Consider the following 26,811-nt stretch of genomic DNA (forward strand, 5'->3'; position numbering starts at 1 on the left):
TCTGGAGATTCAAAATCAAGTGATTATATTACAGGCATATCCTGGACAGCTGTATGGGGGGCCTGTGTCCAGCACTAAGTAATTAAGTTAAATTAAAGTTAAAGTACCAATGATTGTCACACACATATTAGATGTGGCGAAATTATTCTCTGCATTTGACCATTCACCCTTGATCACCCTCTGGGAGGTGAGGGGAGCAGTGGGCAGCTGCTGTGCCGCGCCCAGGAATCATTTCAATCAATCAATCAATCAATGTTTACTTATATAGCCCTAAATCGCTAGTGTCTCAAAGGGCTGCACAAACCACTACGACATCCTCGGTAGGCCCACATAAGGGCAAGGAAAACTCACACCCAGTGGGACATCGGTGACAATAATGACCCAGTGGGACGTCGGTGACAATGATGACTATGAGAACATGATACTGTGATACTGATGATACTGATGACTATGAGAACATATGAGAACATGATACTGTGAAAGATCAATCCATAATGGATCCAACACAGTCGCGAGAGTCCAGTCCAAAGCGGATCCAACACAGCAGCGAGAGTCCCGTTCACAGCGGAGCCAGTAGGAAACCATCCCAAGCGGAGGCTGATCAGCAGCGCAGAGATGTCCCCAGCCGATACACAGGCGAGCAGTACATGGCCACCGGATCGGACCGGACCCCCTCCACACGGGAGAGTGGGACATAGAAGAAAAAGAAAAGAAACGGCAGATCAACTGGTCTAAAAAGGGAGTCTATTTAAAGGCTAGAGTATACAAATGAGTTTTAAGGTGAGACTTAAATGCTTCTACTGAGGTGGCATCGCGAACTGTTACCGGGAGGGCATTCCAGAGTACTGGAGCCCGAACGGAAAACGCTCTATAGCCCGCAGACTTTTTTTGGGCTTTGGGAATCACTAATAAGCCGGAGTCCTTTGAACGCAGATTTCTTGCCGGGACATATGGTACAATACAATCGGCAAGATAAGATGGAGCTAGACCGTGTAGTATTTTATACGTAAGTAGTAAAACCTTAAAGTCACATCTTAAGTGCACAGGAAGCCAGTGCAGGTGAGCCAGTACAGGCGTAATGTGATCAAACTTTCTTGTTCTTGTCAAAAGTCTAGCAGCCGCATTTTGTACCAACTGTAATCTTTTAATGCTAGACATGGGGAGACCCGAAAATAATACGTTACAGTAGTCGAGGCGAGACGTAACAAACGCATGGATAATGATCTCAGCGTCTTTAGTGGACAGAATGGAGCGAATTTTAGCGATGTTACGGAGATGAAAGAAGGCCGTTTTAGTAACGCTTTTAATGTGTGCCTCAAAGGAGAGAGTTGGGTCGAAGATAATACCCAGATTCTTTACCGTGTCGCCTTGTTTAATTGTTTGGTTGTCAAATGTTAGAGTTGTATTATTAAATAGAGTTCGGTGTCTAGCAGGACCGATAATCAGCATTTCCGTTTTTTTGGCGTTGAGTTGCAAAAAGTTAGCGGACATCCATTGTTTAATTTCATTAAGACACGCCTCCAGCTGACTACAATCCGGCGTGTTGGTCAGCTTTAGGGGCATGTAGAGTTGGGTGTCATCAGCATAACAGTGAAAGCTAATACCGTATTTGCGTATGATGTCACCTAGCGGCAGCATGTAGATGCTGAAGAGTGCAGGGCCAAGGACCGAACCCTGGGGAACTCCACACGTTACCTTAACGTAGTCCGAGGTCACATTGTTATGGGAGACACACTGCATCCTATTAGTAAGATAAGAGTTAAACCAAGACAGGGCTAAGTCTGACATACCAATACGCTCTAATAAAATATTATGATCGACGGTATCGAAAGCAAAACTATTGTCTTTTCCTCAAGTCAAGTCGGTGCCATCACAGATGGAAGGCAAAGCTCAAGACGTCCAGTGTTGTTGCCGTTTACCAGCCGTTACATACACTATATTGCCAAAAGTATTTGTTCCCTCATCCAAATGATGAGAATCAGGTGACCTAATCACTTGGCCCGGTGTATAAAGTCAAGCACTTAGGCATGGAGACTGTTTCTACGAACATTTGTGAAACAATGGGCCGCTCTCAGTGTGGAACTGTCACACCATGCCACCTGTGCAACAAATCCAGTCGTGAAATGTCCTTGCTCCTAAATATTCCAAAGTCAAATTTATTATAAGAAAAGTGAAGAGTTTGGGAACAAAAGCAACTCAGCCACCAAGTGGTAGGCCACGTAAACTGAGAGATGGGTCAGCAGATGCTGAAGCTTACAGTGGAAAGACTTTCTGTACAGTCAGTTGCTACAGAGCTCCAAACTTCATATGACCTTCCAATTAGCCCACGTACAGTACACAGAGAACACATTCAATTGTGTGTGTGAAATGCAGTTCCTTTAAGGCACGCCCCCAATATTGTTGTCTGCGTGGAAATTGGGAGAAATTCGGTAAAATGGTTGCCCCGGGATATTTTTGTGAGGGTCACTGAAATTCAGGAATCTTACAGGAAAATCGGGACAGTTGGGAAGTGTGACTAAGACACGTAACTGCTCTGTACTTCTCCCTACGTCCGTGTACTACTCCGTACAGCGGCGTTTTAAAAAGTCATACATTTTACTTTTGGAAACAGACACCGATAATGTCCAATATTACATTCTAAAGCATTTATCGGCAAATAATATCGGCAGTCCGATATTATCGGACATCTCTTGTACTGACCCAAGTACCGTATTTTTCGGATTATAAGTCGCTCCGGTGTACACGTCGCACCGGCCGAAAATGCATAATAAAAAAGGAAAAAAACATACATATACTATATGTGTATATATGTATATATATATATATATATATCATTCAAATAACTATAACATAAAGAACATGCTATACGTTTACCAAACAATCTGTCACTCCTAATCGATAAATCCGATGAAATCTTCTTCCAAGATGTCGCTTGCTTCTTAACAACTTTGCCAACTCCAAAAGTTTGCGCCGCTTCCTCTTGTTGTTTCCTGCTGCATATTTTACTACGTCCAGCTTGTAATCTGCAGTACATGATTTCCTGTTCGGTGCCATTTTTGTTCAGCCCTTCTCAGTTTTTATAAGTTACCGCCAATGTTGAAATGATCCATTTTAATAGCTACGAATGTAGCATATAGCATTTAGCATCCCATGACCCACAATGCACTTCTGCCATGACCCTCCCCCGCCGAATTCTTATTGGTTGACGTGTGTGTGACGATTGCTGACATTTTCTTCGTCTCTTCCAAGGGAATTAGATAAATAATATTATTTGATATTTTACGCTAATGTGTTACTAATTTCACACATAAGTCGCTCCGGAGTATATGTCGCACCCCCGGCCAAACTATGAAAAAAACTACGACTTATAATCCGAAAAATACAGTATTTACACCGTGTGTCCTCATTTAGGCTTCTGATTGACTCAGATGGATCCACACTCATGGGTGCCAGTGCCACATTTTGCTTTGGCATGCAACTGAAAACTTGTGGAAATCTTTTCATTGGTTAGATGAAAAAATACCTATCAACGTACATGTCCTATATTGGAGAACAAATAAAAACATGGCAAACATTAGTCTTTTTAAAAAAATATTTTATATTTTGTTTCTCACCTAAGCCACTTTTAAGCTTATCCTAGAGAAAAGTCCTGAGAGGTCCACAGTTGTTTCAAAAAGTGCTGTGTTAGCCAACCCTTTAGTTGAGTCTTTGGTGCGGGGAAGAATAAGGCAGAAGTTTGTGGTCTAGTCGCCAAGATTGTCGGGTTCTTCTGGTCCCGTGCTCAGGACCGAATGCTGGCTGTCCGAGTCGGAGGTGTCGTAGTTGTCAGGCTCGTTTGTGTTGTCCGCCTCCATGAAGTCCAGCAGAAGGTCTCGCAGCGAGATATCACTCTCTGTGGTGCTCTGAGAGGCCTTGAACTGTTGGAGAAGTCACACTTTATGCCTTATTATTATGTATTTTCGCTCTTTTTTTACAGATTTTCCTCTTGTGGTTTTTAGGTTTCCTGTTGTATTAATAGAACGTGATGTGGGTCAAAAGAAAAACCCTCGGGCTGCACTTTGGACGCCAAAGTTTTACATAAATAGCCCGATGTTGTGGTTTCCTATACCTGCATGACATACATTTTAAATCAAACTATACATTGTAAGTTTTAGTGTTTGAAAACACACTAAAAATGACATTTACATTAATAATTATTCATATGTAAAATAATCATGATGAATAAGGACATTTGAACATGTTGAAGGAGCATGATAGTCATTTTTGCAATCCTACCTCCCGGTCAATGAAGCAATTTAAACATAATAAAATGTAACTTAACAGTATTGATTAACAATGTAAAATGACGATATTTTAAGTTTTATCGCTATGGTAATGAGGATAATTAAAAGGTAACTGCACTTTTTTTCCGGAATTATGCCCATCATTCACAATCCTTATGTGAGACAAGAACACATTTTCTTTTTTAATACATTCTAGCTCATAAATAAACATTAGCAAAAGTCAAATAACTGAGGGGTCAATTGGAGTCTTAAAAAAAAACTTTGTTTTATATACGCGATGTAAATATATATGTAATGTAGTAACAGGTACATGTATAATAACATGTAATATTTATGTATGTTGGTCATTTTAAGCATATAGTGAGGTAGTAATTTCACAGACGCTTCACGTTTGCTATTTCCCTTCCCCAACTACTACTCACGCAGACTTCATGAGGGCCAACAACGGTTATCCATCATCCATCCATCATCTTCCGCTTATCCGAGGTCGGGTCGCGGGGGCAACAGCCTAAGCAGGGAAACCCAGACTTCCCTCTCCCCAGCCACTTCGTCTAGCTCTTCCCGGGGGATCCCGAGGCGTTCCCAGGCCAGCCGGGAGACATAGTCTTCCCAACGTGTCCTGGGTCTTCCCCGTGGCCTCCTACCGGTTGGACGTGCCCTAAACACCTCCCTAGGGAGGCGTTCGGGTGGCATCCTGACCAGATGCCCGAACCACCTCATCTGGCTCCTCTCAATGTGAAGGAGCAGCGGCTTTACTTTGAGTTCCTCCCGGATGGCAGAGCTTCTCACCCTATTTCTAAGGGAGAGCCCCGCCACACGGCGGAGGAAACTCATTTCGGCCGCTTGTACCCGTGATCTTATCCTTTCGGTCATGACCCAAAGCTCATGACCATAAGTGAGGATGGGAACGTAGATCGACCGGTAAATTGAGAGCTTTGCCTTCCGGCTCAGCTCCTTCTTCACCACAACGGATCGGTACAACGTCCGCATTACTGAAGACGCCGCACCGATCCGCCTGTCGATCTCACGATCCACTCTTCCCCCACTCGTGAACAAGACTCCTAGGTACTTGAACTCCTCCACTTGGGGCAGGGTCTCCTCCCCAACCCGGAGATGGCACTCCACCCTTTTCCGGGCGAGAACCATGGACTCGGACTTGGAGGTGCTGATTCTCATTCCGGTCGCTTCACACTCTGCTGCAAACCGATCCAGCGAGAGCTGAAGATCCCGGTCAGATGAAGCCATCAGGACCACATCATCTGCAAAAAGCAGAGACCTAATCCTGCGGTTACCAAACCGGAACCCCTCAACGCCTTGACTGCGCCTAGAAATTCTGTCCATAAAAGTTATGAACAGAATGGGTGACAAAGGACAGCCTTGGCGGAGTCCAACCCTCACTGGAAATGTGTTCGACTTACTGCCGGCAATGCGGACCAAGCTCTGGCACTGATCGTACAGGGAACGGACCGCCAACAACGGTTACTTTGGGACAAATTATGACCCAGAAACCTTACATTTTTAGCCTGAATATAAGGAAGATTATCTACAAGTTTTAGAAGCCCTGTACTTAACATACCCAGCTCTAATTAAACACTAAGCATCATGTAACAACAAAATAAATACACAATAAACCAGAAATACAAAATACAAACATAATAAAACAATCACTTACCCCACAATGTCTGCTCTCTGTGGGATACCGACTGATAGTATTTTTATATTTTCCCGTTTGGATGAGGAATTAACCATAGTTCTCACCAAGGTTTTTTAAAAAAGTGGCCGCAAACAAGTGTTTAAAACGGTTACTTTGGGACAAATGATCATCCAGATCCTTACATGTTTTAGCCTGAATATAACGGAGATGATCTACAAGTTTTAAAAGCTGTGTACTAAACATATCCAGCTTTTGTTAAACACTATGCATCATGCAACAACAAAATAAGTACACAATAAACAAGAAATACGAACTACAAATATAGTAAAACAATCACTTATTCTACTATGTCTCTTGTCACTGGGATGCTGACTGATAGTATTTTTATATCTTCCCGTTTAGATGATGAATTAACAATAGTTCTCACAAAGGTTTTTTTTTAATATAAAGTGGCCGCAAACAAGTGTTTAAAACGGTTACTTCGGGACAAATGATGATCCAGATCCTTACATTTTTAGTCCGAATATAAGGAAGATGATCTACAAGTTTTAGAAGCTATGTACTAAACATATCCAGCATTTGTTAAAGACGATGCATTATGCAACAACCAAATAAATACACACTAAACAAGAAATACAAACTACAAATATAATACAACAATCACTTACCCTACTATGTCTGCTGTCTCTGGGAAGCTGACTGATAGTATTTTTATACCTTCTCGTTTAGATTAAGAATTAACCATAAATCTCACCCAGATTTTTTTTAAAAGTGGTCACAAACGAGTGTTTAAAACGGTTACTTTGGGACAATTGATGATCCAGAACCTTACCTTTTTTTAGCCTGAATATAAGGTTGGTGGAATTGTCTACTTCCAATAACTGCGTTGTTAGCCACTTCATATTTTAGGACTTAGAATGCTAACAAAAAGGAAACCAATATTTTATTGTCTTACATAAAGATTTTATATGATGGGTATTTTTTTTTTAAAATATGCATTTCCCCTTTAAACATTATACAAAGGAAATGTTTGTAGTTTTAAATCCATGTCAATGAGGACATTTAAATAAACATGTAAAATCCATCCATCCATTTATCCCATTTCAGTTTTACTTGCACATCCAAAAAGACATTTAAACATAATAAAATGTAAAGAAAAAATAATAATACTACACTATTTTGAGTGTTGCCTTCATGTCAATGAGGACATTTAAACAAGACAGGTGACTTTACAGTAATGTTTACAATGTAAAATAACAGTAATATTTGCAGTTTTACCTCCATGTCAATAAAGCTGTTTAAATATATTACTGTGTAAATAAAGAGTATTGATTTAAAATGTAAAAAAATATATTCTAATTTGACCTGCATTGCAATGAGGACATTTAAACAAAGTGTACAATAGTAATGATTAAAATTGTATTTAACAGTAATATTTGCAGTGTTATTCCATGTTGATGAGAACATTTAAACAAAATAATATGTAAATGAAAGATAATGATTAAAATGTGATATACTATTTTGAGGACATTTAAAGGCCTACTGAAATGAGACGGGGATAGCAGGTCCATTCTATGTGTCATACTTGATCATTTCGCATTATTGCCATATTTTTGCTGAAAGGATTTAGTAGAGAACATCGACGATAAAGTTCGCAACTTTTGGTCGCTAATAAAAAAGCCTAGCCTGTACCGGAAGTAGCAGACGATGTGCGTGTGACATCACGGGTTGTAGGGCTCCTCACATCCTCACATTGTTTATAATCATAGCCACCGGCATCAAGAGCAATTCGGACCGAGAAAGCGACGATTTCCCCATTAATTTGAGCGAGGATGAATGATTCGTGGATGAGGAAAGTTAGAGTGAAACACTAAAAAAGAAAAGGCGACGGCTCCAGTGGGAGCCATTTAGATGTAATTAGACACATTTACTAGGATAATTCTGGAAAATCCCTTATCTGCTTATTGTGTTAATAGTGTTTTAGTGAGATTATAAAGTCATACCTGAAAGTCGGAGGGCTGCGGTGAACGCCAGCGTCTCTGATAGAAGCCAAGATCACAGCTGCCTTTTTGACAGCTGCAGGAGGACGTCGCATAATCCACTCAAGTCCCCGGTAAGAGCTGACTTAATATCAAAATTGATTGACATGTGCTAGAGAAACATGTTCGCTTGACCGCTCTGTGTTAAAGCTTCACAACAAACAAAGAAACACAAGCTGTGTTTCGGTTGCTAAAGGCAGCTGCAATCCACCGCTTTCCACCAACAGCATTATTCTTTGACGTCTCCATTATTAATTGAACAAATTGCAAAAGATTCAGCGACACAGATGTCCAAAATACTGTGTAATTATGCGATGAAATCGGACGACTTTTAGCCATGAGTGGTGCTGGGCTGAAATGTCCGCTCCAACCAATAACGTCACAAGCACGCGTCAACATAAGCGTCATCATTCCGCGACGTTTTCAACAGGATACCTCGCGGGACATTTAAAATTGCAATTTAGTAAACTAAAAAGGCCGTATTGGCATGTGTTGCAATGTTAATATTTCATCATTGATATATAAACTATCAGACTGCGTGGTCGGTAGTAGTGGGTTTGAGTAGGCCTTTAAATGCCTAAAGAAAAATGAGATTTTTTTATACAAACGGGGATTGCGGGTCCATTCTGTGTCATACTTGATCATTTCGCGATATTGCCATATTTTTGCTGAAAGGATTTAGTAGAGAACATCCACGATAAAGTTCGCAACTTTCGGTGCTAAGAGAAAAGCTCTGCCTCTACCGGAAGTCGCAGACGATAACGTCACATGTTGATGGCTCCTCACATATTCACATTGATTTTAATGGGAGCCTCCAACAAAAAGTGCTATTCGGACCGAGAAAACGACAATTTCCCCATTAATTTGAGCGTGGATGAAAGATTCGAGTTTGAGGATATTGATAACGATGGACTAGCGAAAAAAACAAAAAAAAAACGCTATTGCATTGGGACAGATTCCGATGTTTTTAGACACATTTACAAGGATAATTCTGGGAAATCCCTTATCTTTCTATTGTGTTGCTTGTGTTTTAGTGAGTTTAATAGTACCTGATAGTCGGAGGTGTGTCAACGGGTGTGTTGACGCACAGTGTCTCAGGCGAGTTGAAGGCAGCTATGGACAGCACAAGCTCAGCTGATATCCGGTAAAAAGCGACTTTTTACCACAATTTTCTCACCGAAACATGCTTGTTGACATTCCGTCGTGATTCATGTTCGCTTGACCGCGCTCTGATCCATTGTAAAGTTTCAGCTCCGGGAATTTTGAACAAGGAATCACCGTGTGTTTGTGTGGCTAAAGCTTCCCAACTCCATCTTTCTACTTTGACTTCTCCATTATTAATTGAACAAATTGCAAAACATTCGGCAATACAGATGTCCAAAATACTGTGTAATTATGCCGTTAAAGCAGACGACTTTTAGCTGTGTGTGTGCGTAGCGCTCATACTTCCTAAAAACACGTGACGTCCTGCGTACACGTCATCATTACAAGACGAAACTCCCGGGAAATTTAAAATTGTAATTTAGTAAACTGAAAAAGCCGTATCGGCATGTGTTGCAATGTTAATATTTCATCATTGATGTATAAACTATCAGACTGCGTGGTGGGTAGTAGTGGGTTTCAGTAGGCCTTTAAGAGTACTGATTAAAATGAGAATTAAACAAGAAAACCATTCCAGTTTGACCTCCATTTCAATGAGGACATTTAAACAACGTGTAAAATAATAGTAATGATTAAAATGGTATGTAACAGTAATATTTGCAGTGTTTATCCATGTTGATGAGTATATTTGAACTTAATAAAGAGGAAATTAACAGTCATGAATATAATATAAAATGACAATATTTGTAGTATTACCTCCATATCAATGAGGACATTGTTCAGGTAGATTCTGTCGAAACATTTGAGGTTATTGAAGAGGTGGACAAGTTCCAAACATTCTTCATCCTCTTGCTCAGGGGCTGCTCGCCTGTATGACGTCACTTCCTCTTTGGACATTTGTGTTTTTTTCTTCTTGTAGTCTTGTCTTCTCCTTTGCGTTTTTTTCGTACCGTTCTGCTACCTTAATGGCAATTCCGTTTTCTTTTATGGGTCCGTGTCCCGTCCCGTTTGCAGTTCTGTGACAGTGGACGTTGTCGTCAGTCTTTGTGCTTTGAAAGTGTCTCGCATAAGCACGTTTTTTTTTTTTTTTTTTTTTTTAAAGTTCGCAGGCCAGCAAATAAGCAGCGGTTGCGTAGTGCCTCGTCATCTTGTGACGTCAACACCTTACGTCGATGTTATTTGTTTATTCATTTTATTTCTGTGGGGGGGGGCGATGACCGGAAGCACTTCGTTAGCTTAGCCACATGCTAGCCCATGTGTTGCGTTCACTGACTTCACGCTGGACCAACCCAACATGATGCCTTGATATCACCATTTGTGCGTTATTTTGTGTGATCAATATACAGGAGTGAGTAATAATATAGATCTTAAAGCTATAAGATTTTAGTTTTATTTAACAATGTCATAAATATCGATATTACCGCACTATTTATGGATAGTAATTCAACAATCAGGAAGTACCAGCATAGTATTGACTCCTGAATGCAACGTTTGTAATTGTAACAATCATGGTTATGCCACAATAATATGACACATGGCTAATATCTGTAGCATCAATAAAGTCACAATTATAATATTAGTAATATTGTATGCAATTATAATATATTTTATATATTATATATATTTATAATATAGTATGTCAGTATATAATATAAAATGTATATTAGGGGCTGCAAATCTTTGGGTGTCCCACGATTCGATTCAATATCGATTGTTGGGGTCGCGGTTTGATTATATATCGATTTTTTTTTTTGATTCAATGTGATTCTCGATTCAAAAACGATATTTTTCCCATTCAAAATATTTTTGCATTCATTCAATACATAGGATTTCAGCAGGATCTACTCCTGTCTGCTGACATGCTAGCAGAGTAGTAGATTTTTGAAAAAAAGCTTTTATAATTATAAAGGACAATGTTTTATCAACTGATTGCAATAATGTAAATTAGTTTGAACTATTAAACAAAACAAAAATATGACTTATTTTATCTGTGAAAAAATTGGACACAGTGTGTTGTCAAGCTTATGAGATGCGATTAAAGTGTAAGCCACTGTGACACAATTGTTTTCTTTTTTTTTTTTTATAAATGTTTAATGATCATGTAAATGAGGGATTTTTAATTACTGCTATTCTGAAATTATAACTAGTATTGATACTGTTGTTCATAATATTCTTTTTTGTTTTATTACTTTTGGTTTGTTCTGTGTCGTGTTTGTGTCTTCTCTCAATTGCTCTGTTTATTGCAGTTCTGAGTGTTGCTAGATCAGGTTTGGAATTGGATTGAATTGTTATGGTATTGCTGTGTAGTGGTTTGTTGGATTGATGAAAAAAAAAATTGTTAAAAAAAAAAAAGAGAATTGATTCTGAATCACACAACAGATTCGATTTGTATTCGAATCGATTTTTTCCCACACCCTTACTGTATATTCAGTATGTCAATATTACATATTTTATATTGCTACTATGTTACATTTTTAGGCAGCACGGTGGACAGGGATTAGTGCACGTGCCTCACAATACGAAGGTTCTGAGTTCAAACCCAGGCTCGGGATCTTTCTGCGTGGAGTTTGCAATTTTTCCCCGGGGCTGCGTGGGTTCCTTCCAGGTACTCCGGCTTCCTCCCACCGCCAAAGACATGCACCTGGGGATAGGTTGATTGGCAACACTAAATTGGCCCTAGTGTGTGAATGTGAGTGTGAATGTTGTCTGTCTATCTGTGTTGGCCCTGCGATGAGGTGGCGACTTGTCCAGGGTGTACACCGCCTTCCGCCCGAATGCAGCTGAGATAGGCTCCAGCACCCCATCGCGACCCCAAAAGGGACAAGCAGTAAAAAATGGATGGATGAATAAATATTGATATCACTGCACTATTTATGTACAGTAATTTATGTACAGGGACGGCGTGGCGCAGTGGCAGAGTGGCCGTGCGCAACCCGAGGGTCCCTGGTTCAAATCCCACCTAGTACCAACCTCGTCACGTCCGTTGTGTCCTGAGCAAGACACTTCACCCTTGCTCCTGATGGGTGCTGGTTGGCGCCTTGCATGGCAGCTCCCTCCATCAGTGTGTGAATGTGTGTGTGAATGGGTAAATGTGGAAGCAGTGTCAAAGCGCTTTGAGTACCTTGAAGGTAGAAGAGCGCTATACAAGTACAACCCATTTATTTATTTATTTAATTCAACAAACAGGAAGTACCAGCATAGTATTGAGTCCAGAATGCAACGTTTGTAGTTGTAACAATCATTGTTATGCCACAATAATGTCATGAAACATGACTAATATTTGTAGTATCAATAAAGTCACAATTATAATATTAATATATTTTATATATTATATAATAATAAAATAGTATATCAGTATATAATATATACTGTATATATAATATGTAAATATTACATATTTTATATTGCTACTATGGTACATTTTAGTCTACTTTATACCTTTTGTGTTCATCCTCTGTATTTGTGCCCTTGTGTGAAGTATCCTTTCCATCCTTACCCTTTCTATCCTTTTGTAACTGAGCTACTGTGTGGATAAATAATCAATTACTCGCCATAGAGCAATAAGCAATATATGATATCTGTCTATTACCCGACCGCTTCTATGTTAGCTACCTCTCTTTATAATGTATATTTCCTGCCTGATCTACTCTCTATTTTATGCTGCAGCTGTTACATACACTGTAATATTGTACATGGGAATTGTTATATATTGTAGATATTATATAAAAACATAATATATGATAATATAATGTATCAGTATATATGACATACTGTATATATAATATGTAAATATTACATAAATGTCATATTTTATATTGCTACTATGGTACATTTTTAGTCTACTTTTTACCTTTCGCCCTCTTTTTGGGATGGCGTGGCGGGGTTGGCAGAGTGGCTGTGCCAGCAACCTGAGGGACCTAGTTCAATCCCCACCTTCTACCATCCTACTCACGTCCGTTGTGTCCTTGAGCAAGACACTTCACCCTAGCTCCTGATGGGTCCTGGTTAGCTCCTTGCTTGGCAGCTCCCGCCATCTGTGTGTGTGAATGTGGAAATAGTGTCAAAGGGCTTTGAGTTCCTTAAAAAAAAAGTAGAAAAGCGCTTTACAAGTACAACCCATTTACCATTTTTTACCCTTGAGTGCATTATCCTTTCCATCATTGTAACTGAGTTACTTACTCTGTGGAACAATTTCCCTTGTGGATCAATAAAGTTGATCTAAGTGTAATGTAAAGCGGGTACAGTCTTCCTTTTCTAGTCATTCAAATTTGAACTTCACAGTACAGATAACGACATTTTGTTGCATTAGCTTGTTGTAGTGCAGGATAAAAGAGCAATAAGGTGCAGATATCGATAGATTACTGTACAGATAAATATATTGCACTTTTGCATATGCATCTACGTTTATGGACGTATGTTTTTTGTCTTTATATTCCAGCGAGTTCATGCTTTTTGGGGGGGAATTATTATGATGCGTTCAAGAGTCTTATAGCCTGAGGGAAGAAGCGGTATAGCTCGGGTGGGAAAGTGGCCGTGCCAGCAACTTGAAGGCTCCAGGTTCGATCCCCGCTTCTGCCATCCTCGTCTCTGCCGTTGTGTCCTTGGGCAAGACACTTTACCCACCTGCTCCTAGTGCGACCCACACTGGTTTGAATGTAACTTAGATATTGGGTTTCACTAAGTAAAAGTGCTTTGAGTCACAAGAGAAAAAGCGCTATATAAATATAATTCACTCCACAATTCACTTCACCGTTACAGAACCTGGAGGTTCTGCTACGGAGGCTGCGGAACCTCTTTTTAGAGTCCAGCAGGGAAACCAGTCATTGGTGATATGGTATAATGCAGGGGTCGGCAACCCAAAATGTTGAAAGAGCCATATTGGACCAAAAATACCACAACAAATATGTCTGGAGCCGCAAAAAAATAAAAGTTTTATTACATACAGATAGTGTGTCATGAGATATAAATTGAATTATGAGGACTTAAAGGAAACTAAATGAGCTCAAATATAGCTACAAATGAGCATAGTAATGCAATATGTACATACAGCTAACCTAAAAAGCATGTTAGCATCGATTCGCTTACAGTCATGCAGTGACCAAATATGTCTGATTAGCACACTCCACACAAGTCAATAACATCAACAAAACTCACCTTTGTGCATTCATGCACAACGTTATAAGTTTGGTGGACAAAATGAGACAGAAAAAGAAGTGGCATAAAGCACGTCTTAGAAAGTCGGAGAAAGTTCTACATGTAAACAAACTAGGGTGAGTTCAAGGACCGCAAAAATTAGTAGGACAAACGGCGCTCGCCAAATACTCGAATCAGTGAAGCATGTTTAATATAAACAGTGTGCTTTTTAGCAGTGGTTCTCAAATGGCGGTACGCGTACCCCTGGGGGTACTTGAAGGTATGCCAAGGGGGACGTGAGATTTTTTTTAAATATTCTAAAAATAGCAACAATTCAAAAATCCTTTATAAATATATTTATTGAATAATACTTCAACAAAATATGAATTTAAGTTCATAAACTGTGAAAAGAAATGCAACATGTTTATATTCAGTGTTGACAGCTAGATTTTTGTTCCATAAATATTGATGTTAAAACATTTTTTTTTTTTGTGAAGAAATGTTTAGAATTAAGTTCATGAATCCAGATGGATCTCTATTACCATCCCCAAAGAGGGCACTTTAAGTTGATGATTACTTCTATGTGTAGACATTTTTATTTATAATTGAATCACTCGTATATTTTTCAACAACTTTTTAGTTATTTTTGTATCTTTTTTTCCAAAAAGTTCAAGAAAGACCACTACAAATGAGCAATATCTTGCACTGTTATACAATTTAATAAATCACAAACTGATGATATAGTGCTGTATTTTACTTCTTTATATCTTTTTTTCAACCAAAAAGGCTTTGCTCTGACTAGGGGGTACTTGAATTAAAAAAATGTTCACAGGGGGTACATAACTGAAAAAAGGTTGAGAACCACTCCTTTATAACAATTAGGCAGGTTTGTGTCATGTTTTTCTTCCTACAGAAACCAAATTAAAAGAAAAAATATGTTTTTTCCCCCTCATCATTTCCATGGATGGATATATTTTTGAAAAAGCTCCAGAGAGCCACTAGGGTGGCGCTAAAGAGCCGCATGCGGCTCCAGAGCCGCGGGTTGCCGACCCCTGGTATAATGTGATGAGAAATATGGTTTTAATTGCAATATGGTAATGCTCTCTGTATTTAAAAATGTAGGTGTGCAATTTTATGTATTTAAACTACAATAATATGTGGCAATAACATGTACCCTCCTCAGCCTTCCCGGTAAGGTTTATTCAGGTGTACTGGAGAGGAGGCTACGCCGGATAGTCGAACCTCGGATTCAGGAGGAACAGTGTGGTTTTCGTCCTGGTCGTGGAACTGTGGACCAGCTCTATACTCTCGGCAGGGTTCTTGAGGGTGCATGGGAGTTTGCCCAACCAGTCTACATGTGCTTTGTGGACTTGGAGAAGGCATTCGACCGTGTCCCTCGGGAAGTCCTGTGGGGAGTGCTCAGAGAGTATGGGGTATCGGACTGTCTTATTGTGGCGGTCCGCTCCCTGTACGATCAGTGCCAGAGCTTGGTCCGCATTGCTGGCAGTAAGTCGAACACATTTCCAGTGAGGGTTGGACTCCGCCAAGGCTGTCCTTTGTCACCGATTCTGTTCATAACTTTTATGGACAGAATTTCTAGGCGCAGTCAAGGCGTTGAGGTGGTTCCGGTTTGGTAACCGCAGGATTAGGTCTCTGCTTTTTGCAGATGATGTGGTCCTGATGGCTTCATCTGACCGGGATCTTCAGCTCTCGCTGGATCGGTTCGCAGCCGAGTGTGAAGCGACCGGAATGAGAATCAGCACCTCCAAGTCCGAGTCCATGGTTCTCGCCCGGAAAAGGGTGGAGTGCCATCCCCGGGTTGGGGAGGAGACCCTGCCCCAAGTGGAGGAGTTCAAGTACCTAGGAGTCTTGTTCACGAGTGAGGGAAGAGTGGATCGTGAGATCGACAGGCGGATCGGTGTGGCGTCTTCAGTAATGCGGACGTTGTACCGATCCGTTGTGGTGAAGAAGGAGCTGAGCCGGAAGGCAAAGCTCTCAATTTACCGGTCGATCTACGTTCCCATCCTCACCTATGGTCATGAGCTTTGGGTCATGACCGAAAGGATAAGATCACGGGTACAAGCGGCCGAAATGAGTTTCCTCCGCCGTGTGGCGGGGCTCTCCCTTAGAGATAGGGTGAGAAGCTCTGTCATCCGGGAGGAACTCAAAGTAAAGCCGCTGCTCCTCCACATCGAGAGGAGCCAGATGAGGTGGTTCGGGCATCTGGTCAGGATGCCACCCGAACGCCTCCCTAGGGAGGTGTTTAGGGCACGTCCAACCGGTAGGAGGCCACGGGGAAGACCCAGGACACGTTGGGAAGACTATGTCTCCCGGCTGGTCTGGGAACGCCTTGGGATCCCCCGGGAAGAGCTAGACGAAGTGGCTGGGGAGAGGGAAGTCTGGGTTTCCCTGCTTAGGCTGTTGCCCCCGCGACCCGACCTCGGATAAGCGGAAGACGATGGATGGATGGATAATATGTGGCATTGTCAATTGCAATTTTATTCTGATGACCAAAAACAAGGTAATTGTTGAAATGGGACTATTTTTGAAAGTCCCCTTCAAGCAGGTGGTCTTATCCTGAGAGCAGGCGCCAGAGTAGCCTTGTAGCCCCCCGCGTGAATATTCTTGCGGCGTGAATGACTTTGCCAGACACATTCTCCTGTTTGCCTGGAGAAGCTATCATGTGACACGGAGCATCTCACCACGGCGTGGCGGCATTTGTTTTGGACACAAACAGCCTGAGGACCTCAGTCTGACCCTATTTAATATGTCATGTAGCCAAGGGGGCCAAAAAAGGAAACGAAGACCAAAATAGAAGTCAAGATAAAAATCTCAAACTTCCTTTTAACTGAATATCTTCGCACCTTTGAAGCCTTGCCGCGTCTGCCGTTTTAGCTGTGTGACATTTGCTAGCAGTTATTTTTGTTTACTGCCTTGCAAAGACGTAAGTGCGACATTGTGGACATGCTTGGATTTGCTGCCACCGATGCTACTATGAAGGAGATTACAATCATTGCTAAAAGCGCAGGAGGGAAGCTTGGTTGTTTATTTATAGGGACGTTGCTGCTTTAATGTGCAAACTAATCTCCAGCATGGTGAAACGTTTTGTTCTAGTTATACAAAAACACAACTTTGCACAGTCGACTCAGGAGCTAAGATGGGAGCCATTCAATTTTAGTGCATGTCCGTATAAAAGGGGCTATGATCAGCAGATGAAGCTGTGGTTGCACATAGGGCTGTGCTATATGGCCTTTTTTTAATATCCCAATATTTTTAGGCCATGTCACGATATATATCGCAATATTTTGCCTTAGCCTTGAATGAACATTTGATGCCTATAATCACAGCAGTATGAAGATTCTATGTGTCTACATTAAAACATTCTTGTTCATGCCGCATTGATATATATGCTCATTTTAAACTTTTATGGAGAGAGGGAAATCAGAACTAAGTCCATTTACCAACATTGTATTTATTAAACAGTTATTAAGCAGTGGCACAAACATTCATGTCATTTCAAAACAGAACGTGCAAGATTGTCAGAGACATTTTAAAACAAGCTGTGAGTGCACTTTTGTGCATGATGTCACTAAGATGACATTTCAAAACAACACTCAATTAAAGTGCACTTTTTGTACAGAACGCCACTACAATAGTTTAAAACAAAAAAAGTGCAGTTTTGTGCATGATGTCACTAAGATGAAATATCAAAACGACACTAAATTAAAGTGCACTTTTTGCACAAAACGCCTCTACAATAGTTTAAAACCAATAAAGTGCACTTATGTGCATGATGTCACACAAGATATTTCAATAACTGTCAAATAAAAATGAGCTGCATAATAGGTTCCTGCGGACGTTATCTCCGTCCGTTGTTGACGTTTTTTTTCATACGGTGTTGATCTGGAAATAGTTGCTTCGGCATTTTGTTGGTGTGGCACCGGCCGGAGATGTTGACATGCAGAGTTTCAAGCACTCTTCATTCTCTAGCGGGTGACTTCTCAAATTATGCTACATTATCAGTGCTGCTATTTTTTGTAGAAGAGGGTTAGTGCGTCTGCCTCACAATACGAAGTTCCTGCAGTCCTGGGTTCAAATCCAGGCTCGGGATCTTTCTGTGTGGAGTTTGAATGTTCTCCCCGTGAATGCGTGGGTTCCCTCCGGGTACTCCGGCTTCCTCCCACTTCCAAAGACATGCACCTGGGGATAGGTTGATTGGCAACACTAAATTGGCCCTAGTGTGTGAATGTGAGTGTGAATGTAGTCTGTCTATCTGTGTTGGCCCTGCGATGAGGTGGCGACTTGTCCAGGGTGTATCCCGCCTTCCGCCCGATTGTAGCTGAGATAGGCGCCAGCGCCCCCCGCGACCCCAAAAGGGAATAAGCGGTAGAAAATGGATGGATGGATGGACTTTGCAGCATAAATGTTGAACATATACCCGCTTGAAGCCAAACCACCGCCGGACGATGGATCCTGCGCCTGGTTTATGTCTCTGTGTTTATGTCTCTGTGAGAAGGAGAGAGTGGGGAAACACATGCAGTGTAATGCCCGCAGCTAAAAGCAACTGCGTGAGAACGAATACTCAAATATCACGATGTAGTCATTTTCTATAGCGCATAGAGACAAACCCACAGTATATCGATATATCGCCTAGCTCTATACCTGCAACTTAAAGTCTGGGACGGTTAGTACATGGAAAAACTATTTTTTTCCTCCCAAAGTGTCATATAAAATTATCTGCATAATAGGAAATCAAATAATGTATGTCCTTCGCTATGTGGTAGGTTGCTGCGCAAGGTTATCTCCTTCTGTTGTTGACCATTTTTTTCATACGGTGTTGATGTGGAAATGGTTGCCTCTTCATTTTGTGGGTGTGGCACCGAACGGAAATTTTGACATGCAGAGTTTCAAGCACTCTTCATTCTCTAGCGGGTGACTTTTCAACTGATGCTACATCCATCCACCCATCCTTTTTCTACCGCGTATTCCCTTTGGGGCTGCGGGGGGCGCTGGTGCCCATCTTAGCTACAATCGGGCGGAAGGCGGTGTACACCCTGGACAGGTCGCCACCTCGTCGCAGGGCCAACACAGACAGACAGACAACATTCACACTCACATTCACACACTAGGGCCAATTCAGTGTTGCCAATCAACCTATCCCCAGGTGCATGTCTTTGGAAGCCGGAGTAACCGGAGGGAACCCACGCAGTCACGGGGAGAACATGCAAACTCCACACAGAAAGATCCCGAGCCTGGGATTGAACCCAGGACTACTCAGTACCTTTGTATTGCGAGGCAGACGCACTAACCCCTCCTCCAATGTGCTGCCCCTGATGCTACATATTAGCAGTAATGCTACTTTTTGTAGCAACGCTTTTGCCCCACACTTGACATTTTACACTTGTCTGTTCGACAAGACGATGGACCCCATGCTGTTTTTCTTGGGAATTAATTCCTCCTTCATTTGTTACCAGATTCGCACCTTCTTTCTCTCGTGTTACCACTCACACCACAGCTAACGTTACCCATGCTGCTACCTCTCTGCTCCGCGAGGGCGTATACGTATGTGACGTATGTAAGAAGGTGCGCTTGTTTTATGTCTCCGTGAGAAGGAGAGACAACAAAGAGTAATAAAGGCCTGTAGTGTAATGCCCGCAGCGAAAAGCAACTGCGTGAGAACGTATACTCGAATATCACGATATAGTCATTTTCTGTATCGCACAGAGACAAAACCCGCGATATATCGAGTATATCGATAAATCGCCCAGCTCTAGTCGCACATAGAAGCTTGTTTAAAATTGTCATTGTGTCGGCCTTTACTGTTTATTTGAAGACACACTTCTTTGTTGATGTAATAATCCATCAAATTGACATTTCATCTTTCTTTTTTCTCGTAGGATGCGAGCTACTGGCTACAGGTGCACCGCTTGGAGCACGGCGACGGCGGCATCCTGGACCTCGATGACGTGCTCTGCGACGTGGCTGACGACAAGGACCGGGTAAGGCTGCTGCTGTCAGGTTGATAACGCTGGACATCCACCATGTTTGAACTCGCTGTGTGTGTGTGTGTGTTGCGTGAGTCACGCCTTTGTTTTGCTACACAATTAGCCCCCAACACAAAAGGAACCAAGGACCTATTGGCATCTCCCGCCACAGTGAGATAACTTTTAGCGTTGCCTACAATTTCCCTTTTTCATTACAGTGGTCAGAGAAGGGACACTCCTTCTGCTCGTGTTCTTTCAATTGTGTGTGTGTGTGTGTGTGTGTGTGTGTGTGTGTGTGTGTGTGTGTGTGTGTGCGCGTGTGTGTGTGTGTTTTCTGGCAATGCTTACTTAAAAGCCTACTAAAATGAGATTTTTTTATACAAACGGGAATAGCAGGTCCAATCTATGTGTCATAATTGATCATTTCGCGATATCGCCATACTTTTGCTGAAAGGATTTAGTAGAGAACATCGACGATAAAGTTTGCAACTTTAGGTCGCTAATAAAAAAGCCTTACCTTTTACCAGAAGTAGCAGACGATGTGCGCGTGACGTCACGGGTTGTGGAGCTCCTCACATTGTTTACAATCATAGTCAGCAGCAGCTAGAGCTATTCGGACCGAGAAAGCGACAATTTCCCCATTAATTTGAGCGAGGATGAAAGATTCGTGGATGAGGAAATTTAGAGTGAAGGCCGGGAAAAACTAAACAAAACAAAAAAAAAGGCAAGGGCAGTAACAGCGATTCAGATGTTTTTAGACACATTTACTAGGAAATTTCTGGGAAATCCCTTATCTGCCTATTGTGTTGCGAGTGTTTTAGTGGGTTAAATAGTACCTGAAAGTCGGAGGGGTGTGGCCACGGGTGTGTTGATCCCATTGTCTCTCAGGGAAGTCACAGCAGCTGCAGGAGGACGCTGGCTCCGCTGATCTCCGGTAAGAGCCGACTTATTACCACAATTTTTTCACCGAAAACTGCCGGTTGACATGTAGTCGGGATCCACGTTCGCTTGACCGCTCTGATCCATAGTAAAGCTTCACCTCTGGGAATTTTAAACAAGGAAACACCGTGTGTTTGTGTGGCTAAAAGGTTCCCACCTCCATCTTTCTACTTTGACTTCTCCATTATTAATTGAACGAATTGCAAAAGATTCAGCAGCACAGATGTCCAAAATACTGTGTAATTGCGCGATGAAAAGAGACGACTTTTAGCCGTAAGTGGTGCTGGGCTAATATGTCCCCTCCAACCAATAACGTCACAAACACACGTCATCATTCCGCGACGTTTTCAACAGGAAACGCCGCGGGAAATTAAAAATGTTTTTTTTTAGTAAACTAACCTGGCCGTATTGGCATGTGTTGCAATGTTAATATTTCATCATTGATATATAAACTATCAGACTGCGTGGTTGGTAGTAGTGGGTTTCAGTAGGCCTTTAAGACTGTTTACTGTCACCTTTAGGGGTGACAGTAAACAGTCACCCCTAAAGGTGACTGTTTACACAGTCACCTTTAGGGGACCTCTGATGGTATGGAGACAAAAAAAACAGGTCCCCTAAAGGGAAACCTTTTTAAATGATAGTCAGATCCATTCTATATCCTTATATATATGGTAGTTGGAGTCGCAGACAACTTCATTCCTGCTAAATAGCAGTTTTCAGTAATGTCACAGAAGATGCAGGATTTGCTTGCACATTTAAGTGGTGAAACTTCCTATAAGACAGGGGTTGGCAACCCAAAATGTTGAAAGAGCCATATTGGACCAAAAATACAAAAACAAATCGGTCTGGAGCCACAAAAAAATAAAAGCCATATTACATACAGATAGTGTGTCATGAGATATATATTGAATTAAGAGGACTTAAAGGAAAATAAATGAGCTCAAATATAGCTACAAATGAGGCATAATGATGCAATATGTACATACAGCTAGCCTAAATAGCATGTTAGCATTGATTAGCTTGCAGTCATGCAATGACCAAATATGTCTGATTAGCACACTCCACACAAGTCAATAATGTCAACAAAACTCACCTTTGTGCAGTCATGCACAACGTTATAAGTTTGGTGGACAAAATGAGACAGAAAAAGAAGTGGCATAAAGCACGTCTTAGAAAGTCGGAGAAAGTTCTACATGTAAACAAACTAGGGTGAGTTCAAGGACCGCAAAAATTAGTAGGACAAACGCCGCTCGCCAAATACTCGAATCAGTGAAGCATGTTTAATATAAACAGTGTGCTTTTTAGCAGTGGTTCTCAAATGGCGGTACGCGTACCCCTGGGGGTACTTGAAGGTATGCCAAGGGGGACGTGAGATTTTTTTAAAATATTCTAAAAATAGCAACAATTCAAAAATCCTTTATAAATATATTTATTGAATAATACTTCAACAAAATATGAATTTAAGTTCATAAACTGTGAAAAGAAATGCAACATGTTTATATTCAGTGTTGACAGCTAGATTTTTGTTCCATAAATATTGAGACAGAAAAAGAAGTGGCATAAATCACGTCTTAGAAAGTCGGAGAAAGTTCTACAAGTAAACAAACTAGGGTGAGTTCAAGGACCGTCAAAATTAGTAGGACAAAACGGCGCTCGCCAAATACTCGAATCAGTGAAGCATGTTTAATACAAACAGTGTGCTTTATAGCAATTAGGGAGGTTTGTGTCATGTTTGTCCTCCTACAGGAACCAAATTAAAACAAAAAATGTGTTTTTTTTCCCTTATCATTTTCACTTTTCATATATTTTTTAAAACGCTCATGAAAGCCACTAGGGCGGCGCTAAAGAGCTGCATGCGGCTCCAGAGCCACGGGTTGACAACCCCTGCTATAAGAGGATAGCTGTAGTGCTGTATTCTGAGGATCACGTCATATTTAATTTAAACTTTTTTTTTAAATGCTCCTCAGTAGTCACGTACACATTTGTGTGAATTATGCAAAATTATTTAAACTTGGTACCCATGAACCCTATTATCTCTTTTTCCCCAGGGTCGAAAGTAAGAATGATCGGCACATTACTTCATCATTTCAGAGATTTAAAGTCCTACTGAAACCCACTACTACCGACCACGCAGTCTGATAGTTTATATATCAATGATGAAATATTAACATTGCAACACATGCCAATACGGCCGGTTTAGTTTATCCATCCATCCAATTTCTACCGCTTATTCCCTTTCGGGGTCGCGGGGGGCGCTGGCGCCTATCTCAGCTACAATCGGGCGGAAGGCGGGGTACACCCTGAACAAGTCACCAACTCATCACAGGGCCAACACAGATAGACAGACAACATTCACACACTAGGGCCAATTTAGTGTTGCCAATCAACCTATCCCCAGGTGCATGTCTTTGGAAGTGGGAGGAAGCCGGAGTACCCGGAGGGAACCCACGCATTCACGGGGAGAACATGCAAACTCCACACAGAAATATCCCGAGCCTGGATTTGAACCCAGGACTGCAGGAACTTCGTATTGTGAGGCAGACGCACTAACCCCTCTGCCACCGTGAAGCCCCGGTTTAGTTTACTAAATTGCAAATTTAAATTTCCCGCAAGTTTCTTGTTGAAAACGTCGCGGAATGATTGTTGGTGGAAAGCGGTGGACTGCAGCTGTCTTTAGCACTGAGACACAGCCGGTGTTTCTTTGTTTGTTGTGAAGCGGAGCGGTCAAGCGAACATGTTTTCTCTACGTCAACCAGCATGTTTTTGGATGGGGAAATTGTGATATATATCTTACCGGAGACATCAATGGATTATTCGTCATCCTGCAGCAGCTGTCATGTCAAAAAAGGCAGCTGTGAGCTTGGCTCCTCGGCTTCTCTCTGAGACACTGTGTGTTCACCGCAGCCATCCGACCTCGATGTATGCCTTTACAATCCGTAAAATCTCACTAAAACACTATTAAAACAATAAGCAGATAAGGGATCTTCCAGAATTATCCTAGTAAATGTGCCTGAAATCATCGGAATCGCTCACAAGGCAATCGCCTTTTTTTTTTATTTTTTTTTTTTTAACTATATTTATTTATTTCCCCCTCACACGGGTGACGTCATCGTCTGCGACTTCCGGTACAGGCAAGGCTTTTTTATTAGCGACCAAAAGTTGCGAACTTTATCGTCGATGTTCTCTACTAAATCCTTTCAGCAAAAATATGGCAATATCTCGAAATTATCAAGTGTGACACATGGAATGGACCTGCTATCCCCGTTTAAATAAGAACATCTCATTTCAGTAGGCCCTTAAAGACGTGTATGAGCTAACTGGGCAGTGGCCATTTTACCTCATTTTTTTAATGCCTCCACAACCTGTAGAAAGGGTGGTCCCCACAAGTGATGATCAAAAATTTGGTCCTCATTCCAAATGATAACGTGTGTGTGTGTGTGTGTGTGTGTGTGTGTGTGTTTGCAGTCGCGTGCTGAAACTAGCAGAGCAGGCTTGCACTGTGTTTAGGGACTAACATTGGAAAGGATAGCATTGACTATTCATCACACAATTAGGAAATGATATAAAAAAAAAGCCAGCAGCCATCCAGCTTCTGACACACTCCCTAATTACCAGGATCTTGAAAGTCTTGATACAGGTTGTGTCTGCATCTACCAAGAGAGTTGTGTAGAGTTTACTCAGTTCAGTTCAGTTTATTTATTTATAAAGCACATTTAAAAACAACCCCAGTTGGCCAACATGCTGTACAGACATAAGAACACATTTGGGAGAAAAAAAAGTGTACCCAGTGTCACGTTTACATTATAACACAGAAAAATTAATAAAATACCGTCGTAAAACATACCCTAAAAGCATTGCACAATATATCATCTAAAAATACTACAATGTGGTAAATAAATACATGTATAAACCAAGAAATAATACGACCAAGATATCCTGCCTAAGTGGATTTGAAGGCCAGGCAGTAAAAATATGTTTTTAACGTAGATTTAAATTGGCTCAGATACTGGGAGGATCTAATGGATAGTGGAAAGCTGTTCCACGGTCTGGGCCCTGCCACTGAGAAGGCTCTATCTCTTCTGGATTTGAGTCTGGTTTTAGGGTCAGCCGGGAGGAGATGGTCTGAAGACATAATGGTCAACTAACCCAAAATGTTGAAAGAGCCATATTCATATTCTCTACACAGTGGCCTAGTGGTTAGAGCAGGGGTGCCCATTACGTCGATCGCGAGCTACCAGTCGACCGCAGGGGGTGTGTCAGTGGATCTCCAGGCAGGCTTTTAAAAAAAATAGACCTAAAAATTAGTGATCATCAATCTTCACCAAGACGTCACTTAAATGACATTCACGGTACCGGAGGGTCTTGTGAGATGACGCTGGCTGCTGCAAGATCATTATTATGAAAATATGACCGAGAGGAAGGCGAGAAACACTTTTTATTTCAACAGACTCTCGCGCCGTACCTTCCGTCAAAACTCTAAAGGCCGACTGCACATTTCCTATCTTCACAATAAAAGCCCTGCTTCATGCTGCCTGCGCTAACTAAATACAGAGTCTCGGAAAACTGGCGTGCACAAGCGATCCCTCAGAAAGCTGGCGTGCACATCACACCGAGACTCTTATTTTGTTAGCGCAGGCAGCATGAAGCAGGGCTTTTATTGTGAAGATAGGAAATGTGCAATCGGCCTTTAGAGTTTTGATGGAAGGGACAGCGCGAAAGTCTGTTGAAATAAAAAGTGTTTCTCGCCTTCCTCTCTGTCATTTTTTCATAATAATGAACTGGCAGCAGCCAGCGTCATCTCACAAGACCCTCGGGTGCCGTGAATGTCAATCAAGCAAGCTAAGGAATTTGCCGCCAATGTTTTTCTTGTAAAGTGTATAGAAGCTGGATGAATTAGATGCCAAAAACCAACCACTTTCATGTGGTATTGTACAGAAAGGACAACTTTTTTTCTCCTCCATTTGAAAATGTGGGCGTTATCATCATTACTGTCTGATTCCAATCAATGCAAGTCATCAGAATCAGGTAATACACCAACTTATATTCTTGTCTTCATGAAAGAAATACATCTATATGTGTTACACATGCTTGTATTATCATTAAACACATTTAACTTGTTTACAAAAATGTCTCTTTCATAAATAAATAAATATAAATGATATATATAAATGAGGTAGATCCCCTCGAGTTGGTCAATTGAAAAGTAGCTCGCCTGCAGAAAAAGTGTGGGCACCCCTGCGCTAGAGAATGAAGAGTGCTTGAAATTCTGCATGTCAACATCTCCGCCGGTGCCACACCCACAAACTGCCCAATCAACCATTTCCATCTGAAAAAAATTGTCAACAACAGAAGGAGATGACGTATGCAGTAACTTACCACATAGCGAAGAACATACCGTATATTTCGGACTATAAGTCACAGTTTTTTTCATAGTTTGGCCGGGGGTGCGACTTATACTCAAGAGCGACTTATGTGTGAAATTATTAACACATTACCGTAAAATATCAAATAAAATTATTCAGCTCATTCACGTAAGAGACTAGACGTATAATAATTCATGGGATTTAGCGATTAGGAGTGACAGATTGTTTGGTAAACGTATAGCATGTTCTATATGTTATAGTTATTTGAATGACTCTTAACATAATATGTTACGTTAACATACCAGGAATCTTCTC

At 41.3% G+C, this 26,811-nt stretch overlaps 1 protein-coding gene across 6 annotated transcripts in view; it reads left to right on the plus strand.

The window, feature by feature from the left end:
- pard3ab (par-3 family cell polarity regulator alpha, b) overlaps nt 1-26,811 on the plus strand; it is a 581,331-nt gene that overhangs the window by 94,800 nt on the left and 459,720 nt on the right. For all 6 annotated transcript variants that reach the window (XM_061920783.1, XM_061920784.1, XM_061920787.1 and 3 more), the window contains exon 2: nt 20,108-20,209. In XM_061920783.1, coding sequence (XP_061776767.1) covers nt 20,108-20,209 — 102 coding nt within the window. The remainder of the gene's footprint in view (nt 1-20,107; nt 20,210-26,811) is intronic.

This window comes from Nerophis ophidion, linkage group LG14 (genome assembly GCF_033978795.1).
Source record: "Nerophis ophidion isolate RoL-2023_Sa linkage group LG14, RoL_Noph_v1.0, whole genome shotgun sequence".
Lineage (NCBI taxonomy): Eukaryota > Metazoa > Chordata > Actinopteri > Syngnathiformes > Syngnathidae > Nerophis > Nerophis ophidion.